A 14,008-nucleotide genomic window follows, 5' to 3' on the forward strand; every position below is an offset into this window, starting at 1 on the left:
TACAGATGGCCAACTTGGCCAGAGCCAGGCGTCTGATTCATTCAGGATGAAGCCCCAAGTTAAAAGATTAAGCGCTGTCTTTTCCCTGGACACTGCCAAAACCTAACAGAAAGAAACACAACATTATCAGACACTATGCCCCATTCAGATTTGCTGTATAGATAAATACTCTTTAAAAAGGGTTGGGAGGGGTAAAGGTGATATTTCATCAGGTAGCAGTCTAATGGACACTTGGATTTAGATTTCAAACTAATCCAACTGCTTGACACTGTATCCTTTAGATGCACACATGTATGTGTAAATGCTTCCTCCCAGAGTATCTGTAGGGCAGTGGTCTCCAACCGTTTTATGGTGAAGATCACTTTTTGACACCCCAGGATCTACCGTCCCCCACCACCCCTCCCTTCCTCCCAGACAAGCACCCCAGTCTCTGACCCCTCACCCAGCCAGGCTGGGTGGCAGGAGGCATGGCTCAGCCCAGCCACCCGCGTTCTGCCGCTCCTGGTTGTGTAGCCTCTGACAGACTGAGATCCACTGTCAGAGGCTCCAGGATCGACCAGCCGATTGAGGTAGACTGGTTGGTGACCACTGCTGTAGGAGAAGCTCTAGACTCAGACATTACCACTATTTTTGATCTACGCTTTCAGGAAGAAACTTTTACCTTGAAACAGACATTTGTGGGTGGGCACGAGCCGTTGGCAATCCCACCATCTTAGCATGTGGGGTCATTTAAAAAAACCTGCCAAGCTGGTAATGGGCCCCCATGTCCCTGGGGCGGTGCTGCATTGTCCCATACTGGGGGGCTGCTTCCAGCCTTCTGGAATAAACTGGTTTGGAAATAAAGTGGTGGTGTCGATTTAAATTTCGAGAGGGGCTCAACCCGTCTCAAATCCTTCCAGGAGGACTCAGCCCAGCCTTTCCCATGCAGGCAAGGACCCTGCGGGCTCTGCTGCCCGGGGAGCAGCCTAGCACTGGCACCTCAGGCCCTTCCTCCGCTACAGCCCCAAGTTGGTTCATTCACCAGCTCACCCCTGCCCCGGGATCCCGCCCCGCCCCCCGCCACTGGGTGGGCCCCAGACCCCACAGGGCTGACAGGGGAGGAGCTGCAGGCTGGACTGTACCACTTCATGCTTGAGGAGAACCCCCCCCCAGTCTCTCAGGAGCACCCAATCACAAGCCGAGTAGTGCAACCCAACGTGCTTTGCGGCAGCACTCGCTTCTTACGCTCCCGCCTCCCCGCCCCCTTCCGCCTAACCAATCAGAACGCAGCAGCCGCTAGCTAATGAAAAGGCGGCTTTGTGGCGAGCGCTCGGCCAATGAGAGCTGCCTCCTGAGGGGAGGGGTCGAACCACACACAGGCAGGCCGCAACCAATCAGCTGTGTGAAAGCTGCTGTTGTCGCGGGCAGGCCCAGGTTCCCGCGGCTGCCGCTCGGCGCCCAGCAGGTGCGTGTGGCTCTTGCTTCTGCCTGGGGCAAGGGGTCCTGCCGCCGGCCCGGCCCGGCCCTCGCGGCGCGCGATGTGCGACGTGTCCCTCCCCCCCGGGTCCCAGCGCGTGGCTCCGCGCGCTCCGGTCCTTTCCTCGCGCCAGTAACGGCACCGCGGCGGGGATGGCGCATGCGCTGTGGTGGCCCCTTGACCCCCTTCCCTCCCCACGCGGCTGGGCGCGAGGTTCCGCCTGCCTCCTTTAGGGGAGAGGGCAGCCCCTGCCCCGGACCCAGCACCTGGGGCAGGCAGGTAGGCAGTATCCAGCCGTAGGCCGCCCCCCCCGGCACAGCCCTACGGGGGAAAGGGGCCTAATCTAGCTCAAGGGGAGCGGGCCATGACCCAAGACTCGGGATTTTACCAGGGGGGAGAATGCCTCTCCCATTGCCAAATTTCCAGACCCCCACCTCAGCCTGGATGGGATGGCTCTGCTGGCCATATTTGGCTTGTGGGCTGGAGGTGGAACACCCCTGCATTAGAGCAAACTACTTACATGCAAATAAAGAGAACATTCATCCTCCTAAAACAGTATTTGTGGTATTGTATCTATTAACAAAAAGTGTAAATTGCTGCGGGGTGCAGTTACAGCCCTCAGGAAAATCTATGAGGCTATTTAAAAACAGAACAAAAAACCCAACAAATATACCCACTGTCAGCCTTTCTCATTTTTTTTTCTTTGAGCGTGTCATGCTGAATTACAGCTTGGTGACACTGAATGTACGTGGATAAGAACGAACTCAACAGAACTGAACTTGACCAATTTAAAGCAGTGCCAAGAAGGATTTATTGCCAAATGTTTGGAAGTAAAATGCACGTAGCACAGATCAGTAAATAAATGGCAACTTTCCCTATGTGTAAAGAAAACTGCAAAGATTTTTGGCTTTGAAGGAACATGTTGGCTCTTTATTACCGTATTTTTTTTCACATACCGAACACTCTTGCATGTAGTACACACCTTATTTTGAAAAGGCAGCTGGAACGAGAAAATAAATTGTTCTGTCTGGTAAACTGAGTAGCAGCAAGTAGGGAGCCAAGAACTGCCTGTCCCAAGCACCAAATGGGGCCCACAGACCAACCTGGTGTGCTGAGGCTGGGGCCGTGTCCCAGTTCCAAACCTGCCAAACCAGGGTCTCAGGCTGGTTCCAGGGCACCTTGCTGGGTCAGACCTGTTGTGGCAAGTCTGGGTCCCTCATATTGAGTCTATAACTGCATGCTGGGTCCAGGGCTGCATGCTGGCCACATGCTGGGTTTGACCTGGCAAGCCAGATCCAGAGCCAGATGCTGGCTCCAGAACTACATGCTGGGTTGGACCTTGCACATCAGAGCCACACACGGGGTTGGGCCACAGACTAATCTCATGTGCTGTTGCATAAAGGGTATGTTCTTATGCCAGAAATGTAGTGGTGAGGGAACGGTGACTGTATGAATTGCTATGGCTCCCCCATCTATGGGGATCTGTTTTTCTAGCATATAATGCACAGCCCAGTCTTTGCGAGATGATTTCGGAGGAAAAAGTGATGGGTTGGTTATATGCAAGAACATACAGTACTCCTAATCGTTGTGGTTTTAAGTGATTCAAATCACATTAGTAATTTAAAAAAGTAATTGTTGTGGTCTCTTCGCCCTTTGATGTTCTTTTCATTGGAACTGGTAGACGTGTTTCTCCCTCAGTAGTAAACATCAACTTACTTACGTAGAAAGTTGCATTAAATAATACTGCTTATTGGAATAAAATAAACAGAAGAGCCCCAATGCAATGCAAACACCTGGATTTTGATCCAGCGACATGCAGTTGCCATTTGGATTAAAATAAGCTGTTGGGGTAGTATGTTTGTTTTACAGACAAGTCCTGTTGTTGTGTTTCATCCTAAAAATGAGTGCAGACATGTTTACGAATATTGTGAATTTAAATATTTTTAAAGTCTTACAATCATCATTTTTCTTTTACAATGCCCACACACAAATTTGCCTAGCGAATACGTAAAAGACCTATTCGTCTACAAAATAATCTCAACATAGAAAAGATGTAATTACCTCATCTAAATGACGAATCCATGTACTAAGAATGGGGAAAAGAGAAAGTTTACAAAACAGTGATGTATTATATCCTTGATGGAGAAACAGAACTTTGAACTCAGGCATTACCAGGTAAAAAAAGGGAAAACTAATTTTCAGTTATCTTGCATTTGTTTCTACTTGCCTATTTAAAACACATTTGATTAAAGATTTGGTGTGAAATGGTGGTTCTATCAGGCAATAGTAAATTGGCATCTTGAAAATTATTGTTTTTAAATAAGTTTTTTTAAATTCACTTTCAAAGATTCCAAAAGAGAAGGTGTATATGGACAAGCAACTACAGAAGTATAGTAGCAGAAATATTCCCTCCTAAAAAATAAACATTCCAAATGGAAAGTTATTTTGCCTACAAAGGGAAAATAATTTCCACCAGTGTTTTTAAAAGTATGCATTTCAGGAGTTCCTGGGAAGATGAAACTGAAAATTGGCTGATCATATTAAATTACTAATTAAGAAAGCAAGAGTAAGTAACTGCCTCTTTGATACACTGCAGAGCCCTCATATATGACAGAGTATTTTCAGCAACAAAAATAATATTCAGTAAAAATACTGACTTCAGATTTAGAAATTAAGGTTTTACTAGTAAAAATAATGTTCAGAGGAGATCTCATTCAGTTTTCCTGGATTTTTTTTCTTAACTGACTAGAACGCCTATAATATTAATACTGTTAAGAGTATTATAACACAGTCTGACTTTTTTTCCCTTTATTTTTTACCTGTTCAAAGGATTGAAGATCTGTATTTTGAGATGACTCTTCAGGAGATGGTGCATCAGGCAGCCACCCTATATTCTGATAGAAATGCAGTATGTTTTGATGAATGTAATGATAAGCCTCCAATTTTCTACACTTACAACATGGTTGTGAACCTTGCCACGGAATTAACAGTTTTCCTGCAAAAACACTGTGATCAGAGAAGAAGGTGTGAAATAGGTCTCTACTGCTATCCAGGAATAAATTTACCATCTTGGATCTTAGGGTAATGCCTTGAATACTTATACTTGTTCTTCTGTTTATCTCATCTCTCTTAAGGAAGTTTATCTCCTTATTCCCCTAATATGCAGAGTCATTTTAAAATTATTCAAGTTGTTGTAGACTGTGGGCATTTATACACATACATTTTTGTGTTTACATGTGCCATAGATCTGGCGCGTTGGAGCAGATTCGATTAATTGAGTCTGCTCTGCACACTAGCTGATGTGCATGGTGTTGCATCACTTGCCGTTGTATTAGCATCAAAATGCACATCAGCACAGAGAAAATGGTGGCAGCGCACTTAGGAACTAAAATGCCTTCTGTGTTTTAGTTCAAAAGCAGACCACCACCATTTTCTACACGCTGACGTGCATTTTGCCACTTGTACAACTGCTAGCAATGGAGCAATGGGCACTTTTCAAAGCCCCCATCACTGTGGTGCTTGCAATGCCCAATGTCTTTGTTTTAGTTCCATATTATCTGATTTTTAAAATGAAGTGTTTGGAATTTTGTGTATCTTAATTGATGGGCAGCAAGTAAGCCAGGGAGGAAAACATTCCAGGGCTTCTTGGCTTATGATACATAAAGCTTTGCAAGGGATTTTTTTTTTTTTTTTTTTACAAGTTTTAAATTTCTTGAGCTAGTATGTACTTACTGCTCAGTGATGTTTAGCTGTCATAACTGTGTTCAATCAAATCATTTTGTTTTTACATTCAAAACAAACAGAGATGGTAGCCCTTAACTAGGGAAAATACCCTGACAAGTTTGGGCTTTAAATGTCATTTCTTAAATCTCTCTTCATTTTATCTGTACTTCACAGCCATAATATTTCCAACATAAAATCTGCATGTGCACCAGTGTGTGAAAGATGCACTTTAGCCCTTTGTAGTGTTATAATTGCCTAGATTGCATTAGCATCAAGCAGTGTAACTTGCGGTGTCCATAAAATCTGACCTAAGTTTTCACTAGTAAAAATTCCTGGGTACCTAAATGTCAATTTCTGGGCATATCTAGAACTTCATAGTGCTGAGGAATTCAGTGCATAAACCCTCTCAAGATTCACAAAGTAGGTATTCTTCCACCTGTGTTGCCTGCCGTGCCCAATCTGGCTTGCATTTTCTGAGCATACCTGTCAGGCCTTGTAGAAATTGTGGATGAAAGAGGATGCAGTGGTGCTGTTTCTGCTCCTTACCTTTTATGTAGCTCAGTGATTGCACTAGGGATGAGTACTGTAAGAGAGCCAGGTGTGGTTCCTTCTTTGCTTGAGTGGTTTTTATCTTCCCAGGTGCATGCTGAAACCACCATGCTATTGGGCAGTCCATCTTGCTGACCCTATTCTACTTTGTATGAAAAATATTCAGTGGGCCAGAGAGGGATTAGTATTCCAAGCCTAGTGGTTAAAGCAGTCATTTTAGAGGGGAAACCTAGTTTGTTTCTGAATTTTCACTGCAAACTGGATTGCTTTAAAAGTGGAATATTACTTGGAACAGGTGGGACCCTTTGTTTGTCTCGTCTCCTCTCAGATGAGTGCCTTAATCACTAGGCTCTAGAGTTAATGCTCTTCCTCTGGTCCAGTTGGTATTGAAGGGGAGGGCTCTAACCACTGAGCTATTGGAAAAGAAAGCAGCAGAGGGTCCAAATATGGATAGTTCTAATTATTTTCTTTCAACTATTTCATATAAACAGGAATGGTTAGAAACCTTATTGTTATCTACATTAAAAATGTCTGCATCTACAAAGGAAACAACATCTCTTCTTGCCTTCACTATATTTTGTAAGGGGCTGGCAAAGGCATTTCCCACCAGGAGAGAGTTGTGAATCCCAGCTGGAGATAGTTGTTTCCCTGCTGCCCAGTGTAAGGTACCTAACCCCTGAAGAAGAATGGAGTATATGTTATTATATAAGATACTCAGCTCAAGGTTGTAGATTCCAGTAGGAAGATGTGTCTAAAAATGAGGAGCTGACGTTGTCAGCATTTCAGCTCCTATGTTTTGTTTGGGCTAGCTTTGCTGTAGCAAGAATTAATTTGTGAGGAAACCCAAATAACAGTACTGTTTGTAAAATGCAAGCCTTAGCAAAGTATTCATTTACAGATTTATTAATATGCAAGCCATTTTTTTCACCTAAGTGCTTAGGGTTTTGGTAAACACAGAGGCAAGAAGAAGTCTCATTTTAAAATTAAAGCCACTAGATGGAGCATAGATCCAATTGTGATGTTAGTAAGCATTTAAGGAAAACTGCAATATAAAGAGGTACTACAGTAAATTAGAATGGAATAATACATATATTCACATTTATTTACTCATGAGGGTAAAATTCTGTAACTTAAATATTCATATGCCAGGTATCTTGAACAAATAAGGATGATGTTCTTAACATGTATTTGTGTGTATGCATGCTTGGTTGTACAGTTATCGTTGGTTTCTAAGTAGTAACAGAAACTCATTGAAATTCAGGTCCAGCTTGGGTCAGTGGAATCTTTTCTGATGATTTTAATAGCATAGGGTTCACTCCTTGCATCTTCAACTTGTTTGGCTAAGAAGAATCACAAGTATTTTCATCTAGACCAGTTTCTTGGTGTTTCGTGCTATACAGGTTGCAGAAAAATATGGATAGCTGTAACTATTTCCTTTCAACCGTATTTGAAAGAAAATAACAGGAATGGTTAGAAACCTTACTGTTATCTACATTAAAAATGCCTGAATCTACAAATTAAAAGGACATTAAAGGATAAAAGAAGCCATGTAGAATTTATGTAAAACTTAAGGTTTATTTTTAACTTTTTTATCTTTAAATGTTCTTAATTGGGCATAAATTTTGCCTTGGTAGAGTTCTTCAAGTACCGGCTGCATATTCTCCTGTTGATCCAGATGCACCACCAATGTTATCTACTTATTTTATGAAGAAATGTAATCTCCAATATATCCTTGTTGAGAATGACAAAGTAAAGGTCAGTGCTAAAGCCATTAAAAGGAATATCAGCTGTGGTTTAGAAACTTGCAGCTCTTAAGGTAGTTGCCCTTTCTATTATCAGAACCTCGTAAATAGATATCTTTTTCTGTTTTGATAGTGAGTGATGGGATGTTTTGTTTTTACAGACATTCTCAGGTTATGTGAGATATCTGAATGTTTTCCTCTAAGGATTATCTTATTTTCCTGTTAACAAATTGCTTCTGCGTTGTAACACAGAGGTGTCAAAGATGCAGCTCACAGGCCAGATCCAACCCACACAGCTTCATCATCTGACCATTGAGGCTGCCTCAAGGTCTCAAAATTGACCCATACACTACACTGAACCTTCATGAAGGATCTGGGACCCATGCTGCACATGGTACCTGCCCCAGCCAGTCCTAGACTGTCGCGTGTAGTGCCTGTGCAAGGCTGATACAGGATGGGCACTGGGTGTAGCACGGATCCTAGACTGGTCTGTGGGTGCTGTCTCTGGTGAGGGTTCTGGACTGGACTGGACACCACTTGTGCTGGATCTGGCATGAGGGGGAGGGTGTCTGTGGACCTGTCCTGCACCACTTATCCAGCATGTGTGGCCAAATGAGTTTTGATTCCCCTGTTGTAATGCATTCCACGATGGTGTGCATGGGTATTTAGGAACTTTCCAGTCTTGCTCCTCTTAAATGTAGGTTAAAAGTGAGATTTAGAGCTGTTTAGGGAAATTTGCAAATATATAGTTTAAGACAGTCATTTTTTTTCCTGAATCCTTTCTGTACTGTCAGAATTTGAAAAGGCACAAACAAGGCTTCACCATTTATTTGACCCCAGCAGTCTTTCTTGCCCAGTGCAGGAGGATCTCATGAGGTCCCTTCCAGCCCTAAACTTTAGTGATTTCCTTCTATCCTGGGTCATTCTTTTTGCATCCTTGGTGTTAATAAGTGACTATTAAGAGCATCCACACGAGTGAGCTTCCATGCTGAAAACTGTTTCAGTAACCTTTCCCAGAGGGGGTCCCACAAACTGCTACTCAGTCACTGCTTGCTTATGAAAAATCTGGTCTGCTTTCCACTATTGTATAGTGAACAACAGAGACAATAAGATAAAGCTGTGCGCTTAACTTTCCTGTTTAACTATTTTATTCTCTTACAGAAGTTCAGAATATCTCATTCAGGCTGGTTTTTACAAAATTCTTCTGCAATAGAGCACATTGGGTTAACTCTTTTCCAAACTCATTGGAAGGATGATTATGTAAATCTTCATCTAGTTGGTGCAAAAGACAAAAACGAAACCACCAAAGATACAAGTACTCGGGAGACAGATTATACAACCCTTCTGGACCAGTTTGAAATAGAGACATCAAAAGCGGGTTATCTGGATATCGGGAAACAACAAACTTTAGCATACATCTTACATACATCAGGAACTACAGGACTCCCCAAAGTAGTCAGAGTGCCTCATAAATGTATTGTGCCAAATATTCATCATCTTCAGTAAGTTTATCTTCCTAGACCATGTGTCCTGAATTTCCCTTTAAATTTCTTTAAAGGACTAATTTAGGGATTGAATTTTCAAAATAATTTCACAATTCAGCAGAGCTCTTGGTTGCATGTATTTGCTAACTTTTTTTTCTCTGGGAGCTTTCTTTCATTTTGTTTCTAAATTGAATGCTGTTCATTACTTTCCTTGTGTAGCCACTTATTCTTAATATGTTTCATTTGATTTTGCTACTTCCTGGTACCTCATAATATAAGCATTCTATTGCCAGTAGCCTGAATAAAATAGTTTAAGAAACTTCGGAGTGAATCTTGTAATTCTCAGATACCCTTTCTACCTCCCCTAAGGGAATTATTTTCCTTTTAAAAAAAAATATTCTTGTTCTGTCCGGCTCAGTGTTCTGGTAAATATCTCCTTGGAAACTTAAATAGTGGGGGAACTACTAGCTCAGCCTCGAATGGGAAAAAGCTCCAGATTTAGAGAGACATTGGTAAAAGAATATAGCCAATTCAGAATCTGAACAAAATTTACCTTCCCGGCAGTAAGGCAGATATCTTTCTAAAGGATGTGATCTAGCTCATCCAGAAGTTATGAGCTAGATGCTGGAACTATTTGCTGAACTACTGTGGTCAGTCTAAATAATGCAGATGATCCTGTTTGGCCTCAAAATTTACCAGTGTAGGCCAAGAGGTGGCTATTCCAACTCAGGCCCCTTCTATTGTTAAGTTGTGTCAGACAACCTTTAAAATATGCATCTGATTTTAATCCTGAATTTTTATTATTTTAGATCCATATTTAAGATCACACAAGATGATGTGCTGTTCCTGGCCTCACCCCTGACATTTGATCCATCTGTAGTTGAGCTGTTCATTGCTCTGACAAGCGGAGCCTCTCTACTTATAGTACCAAACCCAGTTAAAATGATGCCTCAGAAGTTATCCATTGCTCTCTTTCACCATCACAGAGTGACAGTATTGCAGGTGGGTCATTTGTAGTTTGTGTTGCTGAGATAGAAGTCTTTTGTGTCTTACTCCCTCTATGTCTTACTCCTTTGTAAGCCTGTGCTGCTTTATCATGATACTGGATAGGAACAATATTAAAGTTCTGACAGAATTGTTCCCTACATCATCAGCTCCGTTTTTGTGTCTTTGCTATCCTCTTTGTTGCCAAGCCTCTTTGTGGCTCATGAAGTTTTGAAAATTATAGTTTGATGGAGTGTTCTAAACTGTCATATGGCAGATGAGATACGACTGAAGACAAGGCTGACATGCAGCTGCTAACAGTTTTTTAAACTTTTTTCTGATATTCACTTTGACATTTAACAGTGAATTTGATCATGTTCCTTCTACTCACGTAAATCACCCTTAGTCATGAGAGGAGCCCCATCGCCAGAAATGCAAGCAACTAAGGAACCTATCAGTAGCGCCTTTTATAACATAGCAGTGCTTGTCACTTTTACAACAGTAAGAAACAGGATGGTAGTTTACTACCAGCTGCTATCCCGAAATTGCATTTGTTTCCTTTCCTGTGATATAAGTATATTTTAAAATCTCCTCCTGTGTAATTTAAATTTGAATAGCCTAAAAACATAATCTGCCTCTAAAATACATATATAAAAAGCATGAGCCTATGGAATCTTTATTCACTGAATAAGCCCTATTTTAGATAGTGTGGTATCAAATGGCACTATACAAAAGCTATTGTGAGTGAAACAAATTACAAATTCTCTATTCTTGCAGGGGGTGCAAATTCATTTTTAAAAATCTTTTAGAGCTGTAAGAGCAGAATATATTTTATATACAGGAGATAATGTTTATAGTCTGATTAGTAAGTGTCCTAAGTATTGCAATAAAGTAATTGGCTTTTTAAATATAATGCTGTAATTGTGAAATATGCTAGGCCCCACACGGGAAAAGGGTATTTTCTTTAATATTTAAATAGATTTGTTAAATTCCTTATTCCACCCTTATGATGTCCTTTCTACCCCTGGAGATATGCATGCTTTTTTGAAAAGTTTCCTCTTCTTGTGAAAAGGAGGCAGTTGGAGACTAGGTATAAATTCAGGGTTATATAACAGTGAATCACAACAGAAAAGAATCCAGCAGTTAAAAATGTTAATTGCCAGATCTTGTTCTGTTTACAGTAGCTTGAGTTAGCACAATCCTGTTGTTTTGGTATCTCTCCTGTATACTAAAACATTTTGATCATTCTTGCTTCTCTGCTGTTTTTATTAATTTTCTCTGACCTGTTTCATGAAGGACCATCCTTAATAAGCAAATAAAATTCCCAAGCAGCTGGACTGTTTTATCAAGTGATGTTGGTTAAGATACTACTAAGAAGTTTTTTTCACTTTACATTTTCCTTTATAATCACTTTCTTAATCTGTGAAGGAAAGAATCTCTTGTTGAAATAAATTGTAAAAGTTCCTTAAGGAGCTTAGTTATAGAATACTTTTTCTGATGGTGCTTATTCTAACGGACTGTGAAGCTGCCCTCCTCAGGAGGGTTCTGAATTTTGTGGATGGATTGAGTAAAGACTATAGAAAATTGAGAGGACTGAACACATAGCTTCTCCCTCTTTCCCCCCCACCCCCCTTTATTTTCACTTAAGATTCACTAAAGGCTAAATGGTCAGTTGAATATTAAATAGCTCTGATTTTCCTAGTAACTAAAGAAAATTACCCAGCAAGAGAGAAATCAGTAGATCTGCCCAGTTCATGTGTAAGTTAAAACACTTGTAGATCTGGAGGTGAAAAATGTTGTACAAATGTCTGTTAAAACACTGCCATTTTTCCCCCCAAGGAAGAAGTTTCCAAGATCCCTCTACTTCAATGTTGATAGCAGGGAGGCCTGCATTTTCTTCTTGCATTTGGGAAGATGCAGTGAGGGTGTAGACAGGTGTAACAATTATATTGATATCAAAGCATGCTAATACAAGTTGTTAAAATGCAACTTTTAGCTCAGCATGATTCTGTAGCTATACAGTTTTAACAAGAGTGCTCCATTTTAACTCTGCTTCATTCAGTCTCCAAGTTAGGGCAATTTAGCAAACTTGTATCACTTCAGGTTTATGCAGACTAATTCTAAGAACATAACAGCTGATGAACCTTTCTGAGTTCTCCCTCCTCTTTACAATGTACATTTGTTCATACCCTAGACACATTTTCATCAGTCATGATCTTAAATGCCAGTTACTTAGTTTCACCATTAGAATTCAATAACAAGACCCTACTCCTATGCAGAATTCTAGGGAAATCAGTGAATCTCTACATGGGTGAAGGAGTATGCATTACTGGATTCCAACGCAAGAGTAAGACCTATATTGCTTAACTCAATAACCCTTTGCTGTTTGACCTTCAGAGAGAGAACCAATTTCTGATGGGATAACAATTCATAACTAAACTGTTCAACATGATGTTCCTGTTCCATTCTTCCTTACTAATCCAGTCTCTTGCAAATGTGTTAAGCATTTGGAAATGGATATAATTGAAATGATGAATCCATTTTGCTTTTCCTTGTGAGCGGAAGAAGCACTTGGGTTCTTGCAGCAGTTTCTTAAGAGCAAATATGTATGCGTTTAACAGATAATTTTGTTTTATGTTTTTTGGGGTTTTTTTCCTAAATATTGCTCAGGCAACACCAACATTTCTCAGAAAATTTGGAGCTCAATGTATTAAGTCAAGTGTGTTGTCTGCCAGCACTTCGCTCCGTGTCTTAGCCCTTGGTGGAGAATCATTTCCTGCACTGGATGTCTTGAGAAGCTGGAAGGACAGGGAAAACAAAACACACATTTTCAATCTTTATGGCATTACAGAAGTGTCAAGCTGGGCCACTTGCTACAGAGTTCCCGAAGAGGTTCTTAGTCCTGATCTTCGGTGAGAAATTTCATTCTTCTGTTTTCTCCTTTGGGTGCACTTGTGGTTAAAAAGGTGACTGCTGTGAACCAAAACTGCAAGCTCTTGGCAGTTATAGCCTCAAGCAGCTCAGTGGGTATGCCTTGTGTGCAGAAATAAGGCCTTGAGTTGTTCATTAGTTGCTGATGAACACAGGCTTAGAAATAGTAGTAATCCTTGACACTTTTATTTGGGTCAGTTTCTAAGGTCACACTTTTCACAATGTAAGTGAGTTTTACTACCATGTTTACCTGAATTCAAGAAGATTCTCCTCCCCCCATATTTTAGATTCTGTACGTGGAAAATTATAATTTTGATTTAATTTGTTACAACTTTGTTATAATTTTCCATGTCTAGAATCTAATAACTGGGAGGGTCATCTTGAATTTGACCCCCACACCGCGGTGGCGGGGAATATAGCAGTGGAGGAGCAGACAACCTTATTCCTGGCATTTATAGATTTCATAGATGCTAAGGCTGGAAGGGACCACAGAAGATGATCGAGTCCAGCCCCCCGCCCCAGGGGCAGCAAGTCAGCTGGGGTCAAAGGATTCCAGCAAGATAGACGTCCAAATGTTTCTTAAAATTGTCACCTCTGGAGGCAGTCTATTCCAGGCCTTGAGGGCTTGGACAGTAAAGAAATGTTTCCTTATGTCCAGCCAGAAATGGTCTTGGAGGAGTTTATGACCGTTTGATCTTGTCATCCCTTGGGGTGCTCTGGTGAACAGGCGTTCCCCCTGATCCTGATGTACACCCTTTATATACTTAGAGGCAGCCACTAAGTCCCCCCTGAGCCTGTGCTTTTCCAAGCTGAAGAGTCCCATGGCTCTCAGCCTCTCATCATAGGGCCTGTTCTCCTGCCCTCTGATCATATACATGGCTCTCCTCTGGACTCTCTTAAACTTTTCCACATGTTTTTTTAAATTGTAAAGCCCAGAATTGGATGCAGTACCCCAGCTGCGGCCTCGCCAAGGCTGAGTGCAGCAGGAGGATGACATCCTGGGAGTTGCTTGAGAAGCATCTATGGATGCAAGCCAGAGTTTTGCTCACTTTACCAGCTATGATATCACATTGGTGGCTCATATTCATCTTGTGGTCAGTCATAACCCTCAAGTTCCTTTTGACCGTGGTGCTAGCAAG

The 14,008-nt window shown here is 41.5% G+C and overlaps 1 protein-coding gene across 7 annotated transcripts in view; it reads left to right on the forward strand.

Annotated features, from left to right (window-relative positions):
• Nucleotides 1–1,347: 1,347 nt before the first annotated feature.
• The window catches only part of AASDH (aminoadipate-semialdehyde dehydrogenase), a 34,220-nt gene continuing 21,559 nt past the window's right edge, over nt 1,348–14,008 (forward strand). For 2 of the 7 annotated variants that reach the window (XM_025200147.1, XM_006020535.3), the window contains exons 1-6: nt 1,348–3,631; nt 4,286–4,537; nt 7,363–7,483; nt 8,632–8,972; nt 9,764–9,956; nt 12,609–12,850. In XM_025200147.1, the coding sequence (XP_025055932.1) occupies nt 4,308–4,537; nt 7,363–7,483; nt 8,632–8,972; nt 9,764–9,956; nt 12,609–12,850 (1,127 nt within the window). In that variant the 5' untranslated portion in view covers nt 1,348–3,631; nt 4,286–4,307. Of the gene's footprint in view, nt 3,632–4,285; nt 4,538–7,362; nt 7,484–8,631; nt 8,973–9,763; nt 9,957–12,608; nt 12,851–14,008 lie in introns of those variants that run through there. The other 5 variants (XM_025200146.1, XM_014518469.2, XM_025200148.1 and 2 more) reach the window with 5 other exon arrangements.

The sequence above is a fragment of the Alligator sinensis genome, unplaced genomic scaffold (assembly GCF_000455745.1).
Source record: "Alligator sinensis unplaced genomic scaffold, ASM45574v1 scaffold516_1, whole genome shotgun sequence".
NCBI classification, from domain to species: domain Eukaryota; kingdom Metazoa; phylum Chordata; order Crocodylia; family Alligatoridae; genus Alligator; species Alligator sinensis.